The sequence below is a fragment of the Ischnura elegans genome, chromosome 1 (assembly GCF_921293095.1).
Source record: "Ischnura elegans chromosome 1, ioIscEleg1.1, whole genome shotgun sequence".
NCBI classification, from domain to species: Eukaryota; Metazoa; Arthropoda; class Insecta; order Odonata; family Coenagrionidae; genus Ischnura; species Ischnura elegans.
In genome coordinates, this window is record NC_060246.1 from 85,552,644 (window position 1) to 85,571,782 (window position 19,139).

General features: G+C 38.2%; 2 protein-coding genes across 2 annotated transcripts in view; one reads left to right on the plus strand and one right to left on the minus strand.

Annotated features, from left to right (window-relative positions):
* The window catches only part of LOC124165208, a 500,277-nt gene that overhangs the window by 460,961 nt on the left and 20,177 nt on the right, over positions 1-19,139 (minus strand). The gene's annotated exons all lie outside the window — the stretch shown is intronic.
* Positions 4,541-19,139, plus strand: part of LOC124156178 (piggyBac transposable element-derived protein 4-like) — a 29,849-nt gene continuing 15,250 nt past the window's right edge. The window contains exon 1 of the mRNA XM_046530594.1: positions 4,541-5,633. Coding sequence (XP_046386550.1) covers positions 4,612-5,633 — 1,022 coding nt within the window. The 5' untranslated portion in view covers positions 4,541-4,611. The remainder of the gene's footprint in view (positions 5,634-19,139) is intronic.

The window sequence follows — 19,139 nt, forward strand, 5'->3', positions numbered from 1 at the left end:
AACGAAACGCGCAGTGTCAAAACAAAACTCAGGGGAAATATGTCGACGTCCAATTTTTTTAATATTAAGAACCTCCACCACATCGTGCCTAACATCATACCAGACAAAATTCTTCATATAAACTAAGAGTTAACGCAAAATTGTCGCATTACCTCCATGAAGAGTGCTATCAATAAATAATTATTTTTACAACACATGAATCAAATGGAAAACAATTAATGCATATATAAATATATGTACAATTTCCATGAAGAGCGGCGAAGTAACAGCTTACTGCCATCCTTCTAGCATCTCCTAACTCCTCATGAAGGTTGAGGGAACTTTAGCCTAAGCACTGGACGGACGGCATGGATCAATTTGTGCTCTACTCGCGACACTCTAAAAAGACAGGAGCTGCCGCTTGAGTCCCCGCCTTCCCCATGAATAACGCAGACCCCGAGCATCAAAATGCAGGGCCGCAACTACTGTGCGGGTTCCTTCCTTGTGCAGCGGTTGGCCTACTTTAGCTGAGCATCAAAAGGCTTAAATTTCGGAGGTGCTGATGAAGCATTCTAAATGCTGGAACAATTTAATGTTTGTCTTCATACTGCTAATGCAAAATCCAATTCTTTTAAAGTTGTCTTTTTCTCAACACCCTTTCAAAATCGCGTGATTTTTCATGTCACAAGCGGGATTTAATTCGATATTTTTCTTAGTTTTTTTTTCTGATTTACCCAACGCAGAGGTTAATATTTCACAGATTTATGAAAAAGTATATTTACGACTCAATAATTGATGTAATCACGACTTCTACTTTAAATGCTTCTTATCCACGCAGCGTATTTTCCACTGGCACAGCACATACAATTTGCATCAGTGTAGACAAGAGTAAAATAACGCCACAATAGATTTCTCTTCGCCAAAAGTAGATATTATTCATTTAAAACAAAAATTGTGAGGATAGTTAATTCCAGTTCCTTTTCAGGAAGACATATGGATTTCTCTTACTTGAGTGAATAATAAAACTTTATGCTCATTAAAAACAGTTCTTTGTTCAGTAAAACAAAATATTCGAGGTATAGGGTACCCTTTGAACGGATTGCTTATTAAAATTGACAGCAATATAATTCAAATGTGTTGGATGTTCATCGAATGGTCTTCGTTGAAACACGTAACAAATTTAATTTTCTCTCTTTTTTCCCAGTCAAGTTCGATTTCTCATCCTAAATTAATTCTTGAATACAAATATGAAAATAACCCTATTTATTTCTGTTTTTGTCTATCCAAGTAAACATTTCCTCGTTGCATGTTATTTCAAGTGATATGAGATAAATATTACCTTAAATAATCTGAAAGGCTACTTCACAATATTTTTATGTTAAATTGCACGAAAATAATATCAGCAAAATGTAAGGTATTTTATTTTAAAGGAGGCAGATTTTTCTTTAAGGTTTTATTTTCGTGTTTCCTAAAATACTATCTAAATATTTGTAATGAAGAAAATAATTCTGTGTATAATTCAGGAAAGTTATCAGAGGAGTCGATTTTAAAAAATTGCGCGTATCAGGACAAGAATTATTTTCTAGAAATATTTCAAATCAGAGAAGGTATTGCAATAGAATATGGGGGCTATCATGTCTTTTCCTAGAATGCAAAATAACTGCGTTTTTTACCATTTAAGTACCGCATGGAAATGTGAGAAACAACATCTGTTGCATTTATAATGACTAACCCCTATCTTAAACTCTTTTTCTCCTAAGGAAAAGGCGATCCTGTCTACCTTAACTTGCATTTCTTCCTCCCGCTCACTGCAAGTGATCTGTTGGGAAATGATATCATAGATGATATTTTTGGAAATAAATTCTCCCATATCGTAAAACACGTCCCCACGCTATGGAGGCCAAAGATACCGCGAAAAGAATTTAAAAAATGCCAAAAAGGATGGTAGATTTTGCATTGAAAATGCAAACATGAATCGCCAACAGCAACACGATTATCCATTCCCACAGCACCCAAGACGTAATAAGGTAACTAACAAGGGATTAGCCGACGAGTGACTCATGAAAAATTCCCACTCAAGTTCGTCAAACAATAATTTGTCTTCTGTCTCCCACCACCGCGATGTTTACTCGACTCCTTTCGACGCCGACAAGATAGAGGGTGGTACGGAAAAAATTAATGGCCGACCTTCGACGAGCACGTCGCCCAAAAATGTGGTCGTCCCTTAAACCAATTACCGAGCGATTATGTATCGCCATAAATATGCCGCCACATACGCTGTTGTATGCAAGATGACGAGGGGACAAAAGGCGTTGACACTCTCATGTACCTTCGTATTCACATGGTAATTGGTTTGCGGCGGGCCGAGTGGGGCCGCGTTTACAGCGCTCCGCCAACATGTTGTATGGGGAGACGAGAGAGGGTCCGAGGTAAATGGAGTGGGCTGGAGAGGTGGCGACGCGCCAGACGCGCCATCTCAAGTGTGCGGCCGGAATTAAATGGCGGCGTCCGCAAGCAATGCATAACCTTACGACGAAATGTATGGATAACCCTCTCTCTCTCCCTGATCTCTCACCCTCTGGCCGCAAAGGAGAGCGCGAATATGCAGACCATTTCCAAAGTTGGAAATCCCTACGCATTTAGCGTTGGTTCAATTTTTAAGGCGGTTTAAGAGCTGCGGTTGTATCTCACCGTCCTATGTCATTCCCTTAACCCTCCGCTACTCGCGTGGCGTCTGCTGGACGCCAACCAATATGTTTTTGTTTTTCTTCGGCCAAAGTGTGCGTATAATAGTTTCTCCTTCTAGGTACCTTACTCTTTTCGAATTGTCTGCCATTCAGTTAAATCATATCAGATAAATTTATAGCAGGGTGCCAGGCAAGGGTTTTTGAAATGTATTTGAGTCTGTCAGACGCCACGCGACTAGATTCGTTACAATTTAATAAATATTTTATTTTCAATCAATGCTCATTTCTTATATTTTATAATTGTTATTTAATGCTATTATTAATTATGATTATCTTTAATTTGTTGTAAATAAAAATGCAATTTTTTTCTCTTATTTATTTATGTGGTTTAAGCTCGCGTTTTTGTTTACTGCGGGAATATATCAAGGAATTACTGCTCTCGATTTCACCGGAGACAATCATTCGAAGGTCGTATTTCAGCCACCCATCCATTGTGGGTTTTTTGTGTGCAACTTAATTGCACAGCAATTGATTGCAATCTGGGGAGCGGCACGCCACGGCCTGCTGTTTCGGCATATGCCCAGCTGCTTTTTTTTCTATCCGCGTAGGTCCAACGCTTGTCTTTTCGTCGAGTCTCAATTATAACGTATCTTACCCTAGTCTATTCAGCACTGTGGATAGGCGCCGCGTCGCGAAACCATATCGGTGACGACTTTGCTTTCTTTTGAATTCGGCATATGCCCTGCTAATTTGTTTTCTATCTGCGTAGGTCCAACGCTTGCCTTTTCGTCGAGTCTCAATTTTAACGTATCTTATCAATGTCTATTCAGCACAGTGTGATAGACGCCGCCTCTAAAACCATTTCGGTGACGACTTTGTTTTCTTTTCAATCTGCAACCTTAGAGAAACTCTCCAACATATCTATGACAAGTTATCTTTTTCTTATCTATTTCTCGCAGCCGCAGAGATGCCACGTCGGGTCCCCACATATTGCGCTAATTTACTAACTTGTTTTCTTTTGGATATACAAATGTGCAACTCTTGTAGTTCCTCCGTATAAATACCCAAGTATCCCGCTATCGACCACTCATTCTTTGTCCGTTGGTGTATTGGTGCGTCAGAAAGGAACTTGTGACTGCAAGGAGCCCCTGAATTTTATCAGTAAAACGTGCGAGTAATTCCAGAGTGGTGCAGTGGAACAAGCTACACTTCATAGTGTTTCATTGTTCGAAAGTGTAAGTTTTATATTCCTTTATATTTATGCATATACATTTATGAAATTAATCACGCTGTAGATGGTTGTTCCCTATTATGATGTATCTCTTCTGGATTTACTTACGTCCCTTAGATGGAGAGAAAAAAACAGCTAAACCTAATGCGTGAGGAAGATCGTAGCTATCTGCAGCGTCTTCTGATGGAATCATCAGATTCAGAATTGTCTGCAGTAGATGATGAGAGCGAAGGTGAAGAAGATTCCTTGAAGGAACAATTGCAAAACACGGATACGGAGCAAGAAATTACTAGTGAGGAAGAAAGTGACCGAGAGGATGAAGAATCAGGTAAAGAATTTGTTTTTGGGAAAGACAAAACTACGAAGTGGGCTTTGCAAATACCAGTGGTGACTGTAAGGACTCGTCGTCATAATATTGTAAACCTGAATTCACGTGTGAAAGAAAGTGCTACAACCGCTAAGACTGTACTCGAGTGTTGGAGATGTTTTTTTACCGACAGTCTGCTTGCTATTATTTTGGAAAACACTAATAAATTCATTGAATCCCAAAAAGATCGTTACGATAGGGAAAGAGATTGTAAATTTACCGATTTGAGTGAACTGAAAGCTTTCTTTGGATTACTGTATATGGCAGGTTTCCTTAGAAATAGTAAGCTAAATACAAGTGATTTGTGGTCTACAGATGGAACTGGTGTTGAATTTTTTCGATTGGTGATGTCTCGTAAGCGCTTCCACTTTATTTTACAAAGCCTTCGGTTTGATGACAAAGCAACTAGAAGCGATAGGAAGCTATTAGATAAGCTTGCACCTGTTAGAGAGGTTTTTGATATATTTGTTCAAAATTGCCGTGAAAGTTATTCTTTGGGAGAATACGTAACTATTGATGAAATGCTATCAAAATTCAGAGGAAGATGTGCATTTAGGCAATACATCCCGAGTAAACCAGGAAAATATGGAATTAAGATATTTTCTCTAGCAGATTCTAAAACATTTTACACAGGGAACTTAGAAGTATACGTTGGGAAGCAGCCGGAAGGCCCATTTTACGTTAGTAACAGTGCCAATGATGTTGTAAAAAGGTTGGTTAGACCGATTGCTCACAGTGGTCGCAATATAACCGCCGATAATTGGTTTACCAGTTATGAGCTAGTTTTAGACCTACTCAAAGCTAACCTTACGTATGTAGGAACAGTAAGGAAGAATAAACGGCAGCTTCCACCCAGTTTTACATCCCCTGTCGGTCGAGAACCATTTACAACTCGTTTTGGATTTGATAGGCATTGCACATTGGTATCATACATACCAAAGCCACGAAAAAATGTAATTTTAATATCTTCAATGCATCATGATTCCACAATCGATGAAACAACAGGGAATTCGAATAAGCCAGAGATCGTGACATTTTACAATGCAACTAAATCTGGCGTTGATGTAGTTGATAAATTATGCGCGACTTACTCAGTAGCAAGAAACACCAAAAGGTGGCCGATGACTATATTTTATACCATGCTCAATGTGGCAGCAATAAATGCTCAGGTTATTTACCTTGTAAACAACAAAGAGAGTTCTCATGCAATTTTGAAAAGAAGGCATTTTATCAAAGTCCTTGCGCAAGAACTAACTAAAGAGCACCTGCAAAAACGTAGTCACGTGGTAAATTTACCGAGGGAATTGAGAAAAAGAACTTTAGCCATTAGTGAGAAAGACAAAGAAACTGAACATAATGAGTCAAGTACTTGCAGTTCCAAAAGTATTCGTAGGAAATCGGAGGAAAAAACGAAGGAGAAAAAAGAGAATTCTAGAAAGAGATGTTACATTTGCGACAGAAAAAAAAATCGAATGACAAAATATAGGTGCATTTCCTGTGATCATTATATATGTTTAGAGCATTCTGAATACGTTTGTATTGTTTGCAAGGATAAAAATATGTAATTGTTGCTGTGATGTGGTTTAATTGAGAGCAATGTATCAAAAATGTGCTTAGTTACTAAAAGATGGTTAAAATGTCTTAAATAAGTTAAAAACTATTGTATTTACAATGTTATAACTTGTAAAGGAGCAAATAAATAACATAAAAGTAGTGTGTTGCATTTAATTTTAATATTAACTATTATATTATAATGTACACTATTGGCGTCTAGCAGACGCCACGCGAGCATATTTGTCCCAAAATTTGACGCGAGTGCGGAAGGGTTAATCATGAAATCTCGTATAAAACTTATCGTTTTTTTTTCAAATTTGCATCAAATGGCTACGAATGATTTCAAATACGGTTACTTTCACGGATGGCCGCCATCAGAGGTCCTATTAGCCGCCACAAGAAATACTACCCATTAATTAATTATAGGTAAATGTCTAGCCATTCAGCGTAAGTCATGTATTTGTGTATTAAAGGTGAAGAAAATCCTGAAGGTATGCATATCTCGTTGCCTTTTTGATTACTGAATCTTTAATCCCGAATAATACGGATGTTTATGACATTTCCTTCCAGGGTTAGATCAAATACTAATTCTAAAATGCATTAACCTTAACCTCAGAAATAGTAGTAATTAACAGCTTATTTCATCTACGGTTAGTCAGCTGACACGATAATTTAGCCAATGGGTGAGTATTGGAGGGAAAGGACGAAAGTTGAGCAATAAATGGAATTTAATATAGAAAGTACTATGAAGTAGTATTGTGATAGATATGCATCTCTAAAAATAAGATAAGCACAGAGAAAACGTGGACGGTGCATTTAAGTAATTTCCAAGGCCCAAAAAAGGTAATGTGATCATAGTTAAAATGAACTATGAGCAACTTATTTTGAGTTATAAATTATGTTCTTCTTCCACTTCAATAAAGAGTGTTGATGAGGCATGCAAACCTGCAGAATTTTGATTTTCTTTCGCATTTAAATACGTGTGGCTAAGTTAAGGCTGAAATTACTCAAGTCTACACAGAATAGAATGAAAGGATAGGCCGAAATTAAGTGATTGCATAATTAATTCTGAGCATGCTTGATGACAGGTATGTTCTAAGGATAAATCTTCCTACAATATCACTGAGCCAAAATAATCACCTAAATAACGAAACTGAAAATGTGAAATCTTGAGCGGGCAAAGGATTCGGGAAAATATACAACTGAGTGAGTATGGAAAGAAAAAAGCGCTTCTGAACGGAAACAATGAAAAAGGAAGTTGTCCAGAATTTTCGCGCTAAAATGCATAATTCACGCATAAATGAACACAAAGAAAACGTTTCCCAGAAAAGGTACCACTGCTTTTTTCGGATTAAAAGTAGAATATGGATGAGAAAGGTGAGTTTTGCGTAAAGAAGTTGAAAAGACAGCCCTCGGCTGATCTACCTATTCAAGCAGACCTCTTGCCAAAAGGAACTTGAGTCAACATAGGCCTTCGCGTCGTTTGCCAAGGACCACGAACAAGCAGAGACACGAGCGACGGAAGACCCTTGGCTCATTCATCATAATACATGAGACCATGACCCAAGCCTTCATCCCTTCCAACGCATTTCAGCAAGCGTAAATTAAAAATCCCGAAGAAAGTAAAAAGAAACACGAGATATTTGGTCTTAGACAAAAAAAATACCCAACGCGGCACAGAAAAGGAGTATTATATCGTTATTGCACACGGAAAATAAAATCGGGGATGTGTAATACCCCTCCACAGAATAAGTTTTGGTTGTACATTATTGTTACACTTACTACCATGGTTGCATAATTCGGTCTCCGTTTGCTCGATGAGAGGTATGTTCTAAGGACTATATTCTCTCGGTACCACAGAGCCATAAGGATCACCTTTAAGTGATTATGCAATTTAAGTAAGAGAAAAATTGAGAATTTATAAATATCCAAAAGCACCATCCTGTAAAATTTATAAATAATTAAATTCAACTTCCAGACAACACTAAAAATATAATATCGATACTTTCTATTGAAAACTGTGTTACACTTTGAAATAAAAAGTAATTACCGCGAATAGACTATGCAGAATGTACTTCAATTCTTTCCTTCACATATACGTTAATCGAAAAATGGTACTAGGCCATACAAAAGGTATTCGATTAAAAACAGAGACAAAGGAAAAAAATAAAATCTTTCCACTTAGCTAGAGATAGGGGTATTTCGGGGAGGATCAAATAAAAATCTAGAGTGACGAACTTCGAAAAATTAGTTTTGTCTGGCTCTCTCCAGTACCTTTATCAATTACTCGCAGGCAAATCCAGTTATCTGCCCAAGCCTCGAATGTAAAACCGGCGAGATGGGACGCAAAAAAAATTTGATTATAAGCCCATTCGACTTCCGAGAATGACTCGTGATATCAAAAGGCAAACAGGATATCCCAGCGCGAAGGACACCTGGCTACCAACGGGATTAACGGACGAAATCAATCCGGTAAGGCTTCCCAGAAAATCTATATTCATGCATTTTTGGGAACCAAGAGGAAAACCACACGAAATTAAAGAGAGGCCATAAATAAACGTTCTCACGGGAAATAATATCAAACTTCACGCTTATGATGGGAACTGGACACGAACCTTCCCCAAATACGAGAAGCGTTTCATTTTGTGTTCTGCATCGAAGCCTTACATATTAGTATATGTCGCTACAGTAATACATCTTCAGTATTATCACAGTTCCAGGAAAAAACTTTCAACCATAAGTTTACTATTAAAAATAACAATTGCTTTCCACTAATTCGACAATAATGCTTCCCCGCACGTATATAAGTGGTATTCTTTATCTAAAAATAGCCAAATAATGAATTTGACACGCAAGATATTACAAAACGCATTGAAACTCTCGAGGAGTAACCGTCTTCAATGAGCATATTTATGAAAGATAAGGATAGAGCATCAATAGTGGGACAACTGCATCAAAGAACGAATTGCATAATAATTATGTAGAATGCTGATAAATAGATCGCAGTACTTACTCAAACATTCTCTCCGTGTAACACTTGCTTGGATTTTAACAAACGGAAATAGAAAATTTGAGCAAGATGAATAAGATTTTGAAATAAAAATTTTCATCAAAATACTCTTCATGATCAATATGTAGAAATAAAAATTATCTATTTCATACTAAAAATAGGCTAGAATCATCTGCAATAGTAGCGGATGCATGTAGGACATCATGTAACTTATCTTATCCGAATAGTTGAGATCATTTACCGAGGTATATCAGCCAATTGTTAAGTACTAACTCTAAGATTCGGAGCAATAGTTCCATAACGACTTTGAAGCGCGGTTTAGCCGTCAAAATTTCTTGTCACGACGTCAAGTCCATCCGCCGCAGACCATGACAGCAAACATCTTATTCTTAATCGGAACCAGCCACAACGAAGCATCACGCGGAGAAAGTATAGCCTTTTCATAGGTGCATATCCCTGCGAGTGATGCAATAGTCGTGTACTTCTAGCAAGTGCGAATGGAAAGCAAAACAGGCAGCCATCCGACTCAACTAAGAAAACTCCAGCCGAAAGAACTAAATTAGAGATCCAAGTTCTTGGCTAGAATTCTCACCTACATGTGGCTGAAGGGGATGACACCAAGACTTAGATTCTTCCTCGGAAGTCATCAAAACTTGTCAGCGGTGATATTCGAATGAATTTATAAGAAAATTTCATTCAAGAACATCATTAAACTTTGCCTATCTTCCACAAACTCGCTCCAACAATAATTCATACAATTACATCACCGCTCACTGAGTGATTCAACCCGAAGTTTGGCGAAAAGTTGAGGGAAGAGCTCAACCCGAACTAAGCCACAGATGTAGAAATTTCAAAACTTTAGGTTCATTTCATATCCAGTTTATTAGCTTGGGCCATTGGGCTACGTATCCGAAGGCTCCACATGAGATTTGAACCCGGAATCTCTCGATCAGCAGCCAAGCGTTTTACCTCCTAGGCAACCACGCTCTTTCAATTTCCTTGGGCTATACTCTAACCAAAAATTACACACAAACATACAATTTATTCTAAGAATGATAGCTAGAGATACGGTGGAAATGTTTATCTTGAAATGAAATATTTTTTACGAATAAATTACGAACGCAAAGTGTCGGAACAAGCTTTAAATCTTATATACCAGTTATTTGGCCGGAGTTTAATCTCTCAACCAGAGAAAAAAAGAGTCAAATGAAAACTGTAAGGTTAGAGAGACCGATGGTTTTCAAATACGTGCATTTACAAGGTTTTTGGCATAAGATTAATCACAAAAGGATTTTAAATAGCGCTGATTCTGGGATGGCCAAACCAAAAAAATGGCCTATTTGATGAAATTTTGTTTCGCGTTTGAATCTGCCACGTGCACGAGACAATTCCAAAGAAATTAATCACGCTCTTAAAATATTCTGTTGGATTTGTTTTGCTCGTACGCAAATCCATGCTATATATATCATATATTTCAAATTTTGACCGAAAAATTGATATTTCTGTGGCAATATTTTCCATCCTTAATGAAAAGATTTTTATAGATTCTATCAGGCATTTTTGGAAGCATTATCTGAATTATGAATAGTTTTCAATTAATTTTTCCTGTTAATTGACAGCATTAATGATCAAGCGAAATTACAAAATCCCATTCCGCACTTGCTTCCTATTTGTGGGTACTACATCCACGCATACCATTTATATTAATAGAATTAAAACCTGGCTCATATTACTGATAAAATTGGTACAATTGTGCTCTAAGTACTTTTACGACAGGATCAAATCAACTCTCATGAAGTATTTCTCTTAAAAATGTTATTTTTCTTTTATTTCGTTTAATCTATTATCTAATTTCAGCAACTAACCATGTATTTTAGCTTTTGAAACCAGTAGGAATGTTTTCAATGCTGATCTTTTATTAAGAACGAAATTTTTTTGTTCAACATTGCGTTGAAGTAGACACTAAAGAAGGAGGACGAGAGAAGACTGGAGGCGTATGAGATGTGGGAGTAAGGAAGAATGCAGAGGGTCAAGTGGACGGAGAGGATAAGGAGGAACGACGAAGTGCTGGATATGGCGGGTGAGGAGAGGCAGCTTTTAGATGAGATACGGAGGAGACAAAAGGTATGGATGGAGCGAGTTCTTAGCGAGGAGGGGATGTTGAAAACATTGTTAGAGGGTAGAATGTTGGGTAAACGAGGGAGGGGAAGGAGGAGAATAGGATTTTTGGATAGAATAAAAGGAGAAAGCCTCATATTGAATATGAGAGGGAAGTGTTTGAAGGAAGGGGAGGCTCCCAAAATGCTTCTTAGGTACTCCATGGAAAAATACCTTAATCGGTGGAATAATTAAATAAAAAATAAATGAAAACATTTCGTTTAAGATTAGGATGGAATCTATTTGTTGGCTATCTAAGGGCGAATTATGTGTAGCGAAGTACACTGTAGAAAGAGAATTCTTCCTTGAAATTCCTTTTTATTTTAATGAAACTTATAATTACAATGCTACCGAGTCCATAAAACAAAAAATCATCTCAAGCAATCGCAGGGCACGGCCTATTTTCACTAAATTCACTGGAGTGGCAGTTGCACGAGGCAGGAGCATTGAAGCAGGAGCACCAGGTTGAAAGAAAGGAAATTCGCCATTTCCAGCGCTCATAAAAGGGTATTAGACGGAGAAAGTAAGGAGAAATGCAAGGAGCCTATCTTCGAAGACAGTGTGCCAGATATGGTGCATGTACCTCTCACCGACTTCAGAAGGCATTCGAAACAGAATGCTTAAGCTTCAACGAAGAGAGAAGATGTTCATCTGAAACATCTTTTATGGCCCTAATACGCCACGACCTCAAATTCATTTACTTTTTAGCGGAGAGCTCAGCTTTTTCCTCATAAAGGCGCAGATAATTCACTCATTTGCATGGAAATAATTACCTTGAACACAGGCAAAAGGAGGGATAATGCATTCGAATTATGGTTAACACAAAAAATAATCCTTCGTTGGTGGATCTTTTTTAATAATATAATAGATATTTCTCAAAATAAAAGTAGGTAGGGAAAAACTTGAGCAGTTAGAGCAATTCAACTATTTAGGCAGCACATTAGAGGAAAGCGGATACTGTAGTAAGGACATCAGGAAGCGAATTGCATTAGCAAAGGAGGCGTCCATGAACAGGAAGGAGCTTCTGAGAGGATCTTTATGCAAGAGTTTAAAGAAAAGGTTAGTAAAGTGTTTGCTCTGGAGTGTAGCTCTTTACGGGGCGGAAACGTGGCCACTTAGTAAGGAGGACGAGAGAAGATTGGAGGCATTCGAGATGTGGGTATGGAGAGGAATGGAGGAGGTGAAATGGACGGAGAAGAAGAGGATCGACGAAAAGCTAGACTTGGTGGGTGAGGAGAGGCAACTTTTAGATGAGATACGAAGGAGACAGAAGAGATGGATGAGAGGAGTACTTAGCAGGGAGGGGATGTTGAAAACGGTGTTAGAGGGTAGAATATTAGATAAATGAGGGAGGGGGAAGAAGAGAATAGGATTTTTAAATAGATTGAAGTGGAGTAGGCTTACAGTGAATTGAAGAAGGCAGTGCTGGAAGGAAAGGGAGGATCCCACATTACTTCTTTAGTACTCCAAGGAAACCTACCTTATTCGGTAGAATATTATAATGACAGATATTTAAAAAAATGAATAATGGTTCATTTTTGATCATCCAGGTATATATTCCAGTAATGAAAATGTACCATAGTCGGAGGAGTTTAAAAAAGTACACAGCATAGAACAAAACGGCATGAACTCATGGTATTTCAATGCAATCGATAGCGCGACATCCTATTGTATTATTAGGGGGGCTGGATTTTTTAGCCTATTACTGAATGAGTAAAAAACGACCGAAAATTCGAATTATTAAAATATTAAATTTTACAATGGGTTTGGTCAATACCAGCCATATATCCATCGCAGAAAGCATTAGTGCTTCCTTTAAATCACTCCCTTAACAATTCGTAAAATGTAACTTAAAATCATTTCGGGTCAAAAACGTCCCATGCGAATCATCTGTATAAGACAAATAAATACATACTTTCTCAAATATCCATCATTTTCTTACGAAATATCCATGCCTCGTAAAAACTGCTTGATATTCTCGTTTTATTTACTGGATACGAAAAAAAATTTCATTAAAATGCACAAAAATTATTTTTTACCACAATATGCGTCAGGATCGGGTAAACCTTTCAAGGACCATTATACTATGGTAAAGGGATCTATTGATAGTGTTATTCATTTGGAGTTTGAAAGTCTTTATCGAAGTATATTTTCAGCATTTCCTATTGAAATTTTACTTCAAATTCGTAAAGTAGCAACGTTTTTTATTCGTCGGTTATTGTGATCCTCTTTCTCAAGACTTCCATAAAACTATTTTGTTTTAGAGCCAAGTACGTCGCTATGAAAAGTCTAGCGGATAGGAAAGAGGAATGGAGAATTGCGTCCCACTCATCATAGGATTGATGACTTATGATGATGAGAGCCAAAAAATCGAAATAGTTTATGCTCTGCGTCGGAGATAAAATTGCATCTTCATGAAGTGAAAACCACTCTAGATGATTAATGAACTTGTCTAAATAAATAAATTTATGAAATGGCAACATGATTTAATTAAATACGCTAGAATAACAGTTAAAATAACTATCATCAGATATGATATTATGCTAATCCTGAGAAAACAATCTTATTCCGTCGGGACAAAACCTGGATTAGAATATCGGAAGACCAGATTCATAAACAGCGCTACGAAATTTTCCAATAGTCCAGGTGCATTAAATGTTTTAACATTAAAATCAGCTAAGTCCAACACGCAGATTATTCACACAAAAGAGTAACTGATTTCAGTCCTTTCAGTTCAGAAGAAGCCATAAAACTAGCGATGAAAATGTCAGATCACAAATATGAGACATTTATTCAGACAATCGTTAGAATGTGGAATGACACTTTTTTAAATTTGTTATAACACTTGAGAGTGACTTAAGCTTAAAAAAATCTTAACATTTTTAGCTTTCATATTGTAAATCACGAATTCTTAGACACTTGACCTTGATGTGGCGAGGGGAAAGCAGCTTAAAAGTCAAACATTTTACGTCCACAAACACGGAGACCGATATTCGCACTCTATGGAAGTAATCGCGCGCTACATAGTTCAAAGCTGAACGATTAATCCTCACCAGACCTACGAACAACGAGGTCTCGAATGTAAAAGTGGCGAAGCCGAGCCAAACAAATCCGTCCAATAAGACCACTTGGTAGCGAGCACGCCTGTTTTAATTTCGGGAGATACGTTACGGTCCAGCAGGGCGCCTCGCCTCCTGAAACCAAACACCAACACTCGCCGAGCGGTCCACCTGCGTAACGGGGTCGTCCTGAAAAATTCACTTCCGAGGGTATTTCAATCCCCTGGAGAAAGGGAGTCTCCACCCCTTTCCCTGGCTGAGTCCACAGATTATATCCCCCTGCACTCGCCCACTCGTGTGGGGTAACTCCTGAAATGGGAAAGAGTCGGAGAGGGAGCAAGAGTAGGAGCAAATGCTATGGGCCGAAGCGTAGCGATGAAAGAACATCTGCACCTCCATTTACTTCGCAACAAGATATATGCCACAAGGGCATCCAGCAGTGAAGTAGTAGTTCCCGTGATAAAGCCTGAATCACACGATCATTGATTTCATCCCTTTCGAGGGACAGTTCTAGCGATCACTCCAATGATGGCGGAAAAAATGACCGTTTCACACGATCACGTTCCACGATGGCTCGAGGGATGGGAATCCCATACTTTTTTTTGATCACTCGGGGAGTCCCTTTTTCCATAGCGGAAACCATCGCGGGGACCGTCCTTCAGCCAATCAGAACGCACGGCAGCTCACATCGATCGCAACTCCACCCTTGGCTTTTAATTGAACGACAGTTGCAAGTAAGGAAAGTGATGGAGAAAGGGACGGGGGAAATGATCGCGTGATTCAGAAAATGATATTTTGAGCGAGCATTTAATTCCTCCAAAAAAAGGTATCGCACTCAGAGGGAAAGAAAAATATGACCGTGTGATTGAGGCTTAAACGACGGAGAAGGGGACAGGTAAAATGATAGATAAATGAATTGGAATATAGGTTAGCTTCAGGGGCGGACTGGTTACTATATAGCCCAGGCTTTGCCGTGGCCAAAGGGTTCAAACAGGCCATTACCCTATCAAAAACAAGGGAGAAAACATTAAAGTGGATAGGTTTTTTTATGATTAAAAAAAAGTTCAATTTAAAATTTTAATTAACGGTCTTCTTAGGTCCCTGATGACTGAGAAAACATGTCGACAATTTTGTTTCTGAAAACAATCCTCTCCAGGGCCTGGAGCTGTCCACCCGTCTGCCTTGTAAACTATTTCCATGAAGATGGATTTGTTGATTTATCTGTACCTGATACACCTCTTTATTGTTTTAAATAAAAAAGCACGGTCAAGCCTATTTAATAAAACGATAATGATCACATGCAGGGATGGCTTAAAATAATAGAAATTTTATTTAAGACACCGAGATATCAAAGAGAATTTCGACGCTGCACCGGCTATACTTATACAACTGTAATTGGTCGCCGATTTCGACGGACATCAGCTTTGAACGGTTAATCACTGAATTCTATACATTTATTATGATCAAAAAATTACATCAAATAACGGGTGAGTTTGATTTGAAACTGCTATCGTAAGTGGTGAATAGTAGTGTAGCAACTTTAGCCTCATGTCTGTATAAACCGCATAATATTTTTTAGAACATATGCGCTTATTACCCTTCTCCTCGAAGCGGAGAAACACCGAAAGCCGTTGATAGGATTATCAAAAAAAAAATACCACAGCATTTTCCACGAATCAAAAGCACCCGACGGCAATTGACAATCCTCGATATGCAAGTGATAACCGATGAAGGCTGGGCGACCGATTTTTTTTTAACTTCCTATGGTCGAAGATGACCATCAAAAATGGAAGACAAATGCCTGAGCACTCAGATTTTTCACGTCCATCACCGACGGTGGAACCAAATGAATTAAAGCCAGCAATCGAAATTTAATGGTACAAATAGCTTAAGAGACGTTATGCTCTAGTCATGTATTTCATTATCCTTACTCAAATTTTGGGTAAGAAGCTAACTTTTATCATTTTTGAAGTATTAACAGTGCTTATGGATTATGGCTTAGAGGCTATGAAATGGATAGTTAAAACATCAAAAAAACAATAGAACTGCCGAATTGCGATAAAAGGTGTGATATTTTTTCTCATAGGCATTTCATTAATATTTCAACAGTTTAAGTAAACTGATTAAGCCAAAATTGATTATCTAACACTGGATGGGCGGATATATTTCTTGTTCCTTAGCAGAGAAAATAATCCTGACCTGCCAACCTTGTTGAAGACAGGTAATGTTTTCAAACACTGATAGCTTTTTCCCGTAAAAAGACATATACACACCCATAGCGCAAAAAGATTCAAACGCACGTTTTTTCTATAGATAGAGAACAAATTAAGAAAAATGTACTATGCACAACTAGGTAGGTATATTGGAGGTGAGAAACAGTTTATGTCATCATCATCATCATTAGTCAACAATTCTAAGATTGGTTTGACGCAGCTCTCCATTTCTCTCTCCTATCCGCTAATCTCTTCATAGCTACATATTTATTCTCTTTTACATCCTTTATAACCTGTCCGATATAACTCAATAACTCATTCGGGGCCGTCCCTTGCCCTTTTTCCCTTCCACTTGACAGTTTATGTCAAATGAGCCAAAGCAATGGGTTGGGAGGAAAGTGTTGACAGAAACTCAACGTCGGCATTAGCCAGCTTCCGAGGCCGTTTTACACGATGAATGATCATGCCAATGAAATTCACTCGCATGATCCTTTGAAACGTCTTCTTTACACAGTGAATGAATTCGGTGAATTTCCGGCGCAGAGACGATGGGCAATAGGGTGAATATCGTTAGTACATATCGATTCTAGCGATACTTCCGACCACAGGCAGTTGTTTCGAAATTCGCCGACGACGGAATGCTTCGTTTACATGTGAGCTTCAATATGTAACTAATTTGACCACTTTGGTGGGGTATTACGCATGTATGAAAGTTATGAAAGGGATTCAAACAGTAGGTAAAGGATATCAGGAAACCGATTTAAACACCAACTACTGTCGTGGGTTTTGTGATCCCTTAGTGATTTGATTCCCTTCATTGTAACCATGGTGATGGCTTCAACATAGTGCGCAGTTGAAAATGGAAGTCCGAAGGTAATCCACCGTTTAAATGGTTATCCCATATGGTCGTCCTTTCCCATTCCCTTCAATAAATTAGAAAGCAAGTATAAGCGTACTTTGGGGAAGAAATGTGCGTAGAGTTTAGCAAAGAAAAATCTTACCTCCCAGAAAACAAATTATTTTATGCCGAAATGAATCGTTCAAGGAATGATGAATAGTGTTGATTCACATGATGATTCGAATTTCGCACTCAAATGAACATGATTCCCTGGCCTTTCAAGAAAGGCATCCAGTGGACCATGTCTCGACACTCCATCTGATGGACACATTTTAACTTTTGAAATGGATGATGGAAAATTTTAACTTTGTTTTTCCACAGAGTATTCTTAGGTCTGCTGAATTGAATGTGCCCTACAAATTAACACTCAAGCTGGTATCGGGCAATCTATGAAAAATATCTATCGTCAACGGGATTAAAACCCGGGTCTTTGGGCTACGAAGCCAACGTTATAACCACCATTCCAACCCGATCTCGATTTTAGTTCAAGAATGGGTTCGTTTGGGTCGTTAAAAGAATAAAATTGCGTGTCCTGTACGCCATCTATCATTCTTCAGCAGAATTATCAGCAATCTGATCACTTTGTTTTGAAATTTATTGTATTGAAATGGAAAAAATTGATTTTATTCTTGGCTCACCAAGGCAATTTCCGAAGTTGACTACTACATTCCATAAAATATCCATGTCATTTTTAATCTTTTTCATTTTCCATCATGTCGTCTTCTGTGATTTATGGCCTTTATTAACATGTAATCGGTAGCGACGGGATAAAATCTTCGCCTGCCAAACTGAAGGTCGTGGGTTCGATTCTCACCTGGGTAGGTGGTCCCCTATCTAGAGCAAGGATGTTTGTAACATTCTTTTATAATCCTCCGTTGTGAAAGACCTTAATATGGTGTTTATGGGGAAGTCGGAAATAAATAAAAATAAATGTTCTGGTAAAATCGTCTAAAATTCTTAAACAAATGAATGCGACACTGCGCGTTCCAAAACTCTCGCGCTTATCATCCAATTGGTTTGAATTCTACAATTTCCCGCGCTTAGTTTCGCCGTAATTTCATTAGATTCCGCACTCATTTTTTCTATGATCGTAAGGGTACTGTAATCCCTCGCTACGTACCCCTTGGAAATAATTTAAAGCTGGCGATGAGTGGTAAATCAATTTCTTATTCAAATGCTTTTTTTTTAAGCCGGCTCAGAGTTGAAGTATGAAGTCGCACGTGTCACGTGGGCGTCCTCTTTGGCGCAAGGTCGTTTTTGGCGCTGCCGCCAGCGGCGATCTGTGCAGACTCCTTCCGCTGCCGCGCCTCAACACCTACACACCCACCACATATCCCAACCCATCCCTCTAGCAACATTCGTTACTGCGCCACAAAAAATACTGCGATCAAATCACCAACGTAACACTCTTGCGAGGTACTCGTGAAAAATAGTGATCGTGAATTGTATAAATAACGCAGAGAGAGTTTCCGCGATAACCCATATTTGATGAGTGCTTTTTTCACGATTATAGTGAACCCACTGAAAGAAGTGGAAGTGTTCCACTGTTAACAATCAATTTCATCATAATTTCTCGGAGCCGTAAAATAATTATGGATTTTAATTTGAGAAATTCAATTGACCAAACTTACTGAAAACGCTTAAATGTCGCAATTCAGCAAAGTATTTTCCCAGAAAATTCAAGTTTGACCTTTAGATTCACATAACCGAAGCCATAAAGAAATAAATACAAGTGGTTATCACATGAATGATACGCCAAGTAAACTTATTCCATGAAGCATGAAATGGAATGAATAGAATAATGAATTATGCTACTAATGTGAGCAGTCTGGCATGTACCGTATTAATGATGAATTGATTCGATATCATTTAAGCTGCAAAATTCTTCAAACTAGCGGGTTCAATACATCTCTCTTTTCATTGAGCGCTCCAAGAAATGCATATTAATATGCGCGGTAAAGGAAATTCTATGGTCGATATCATT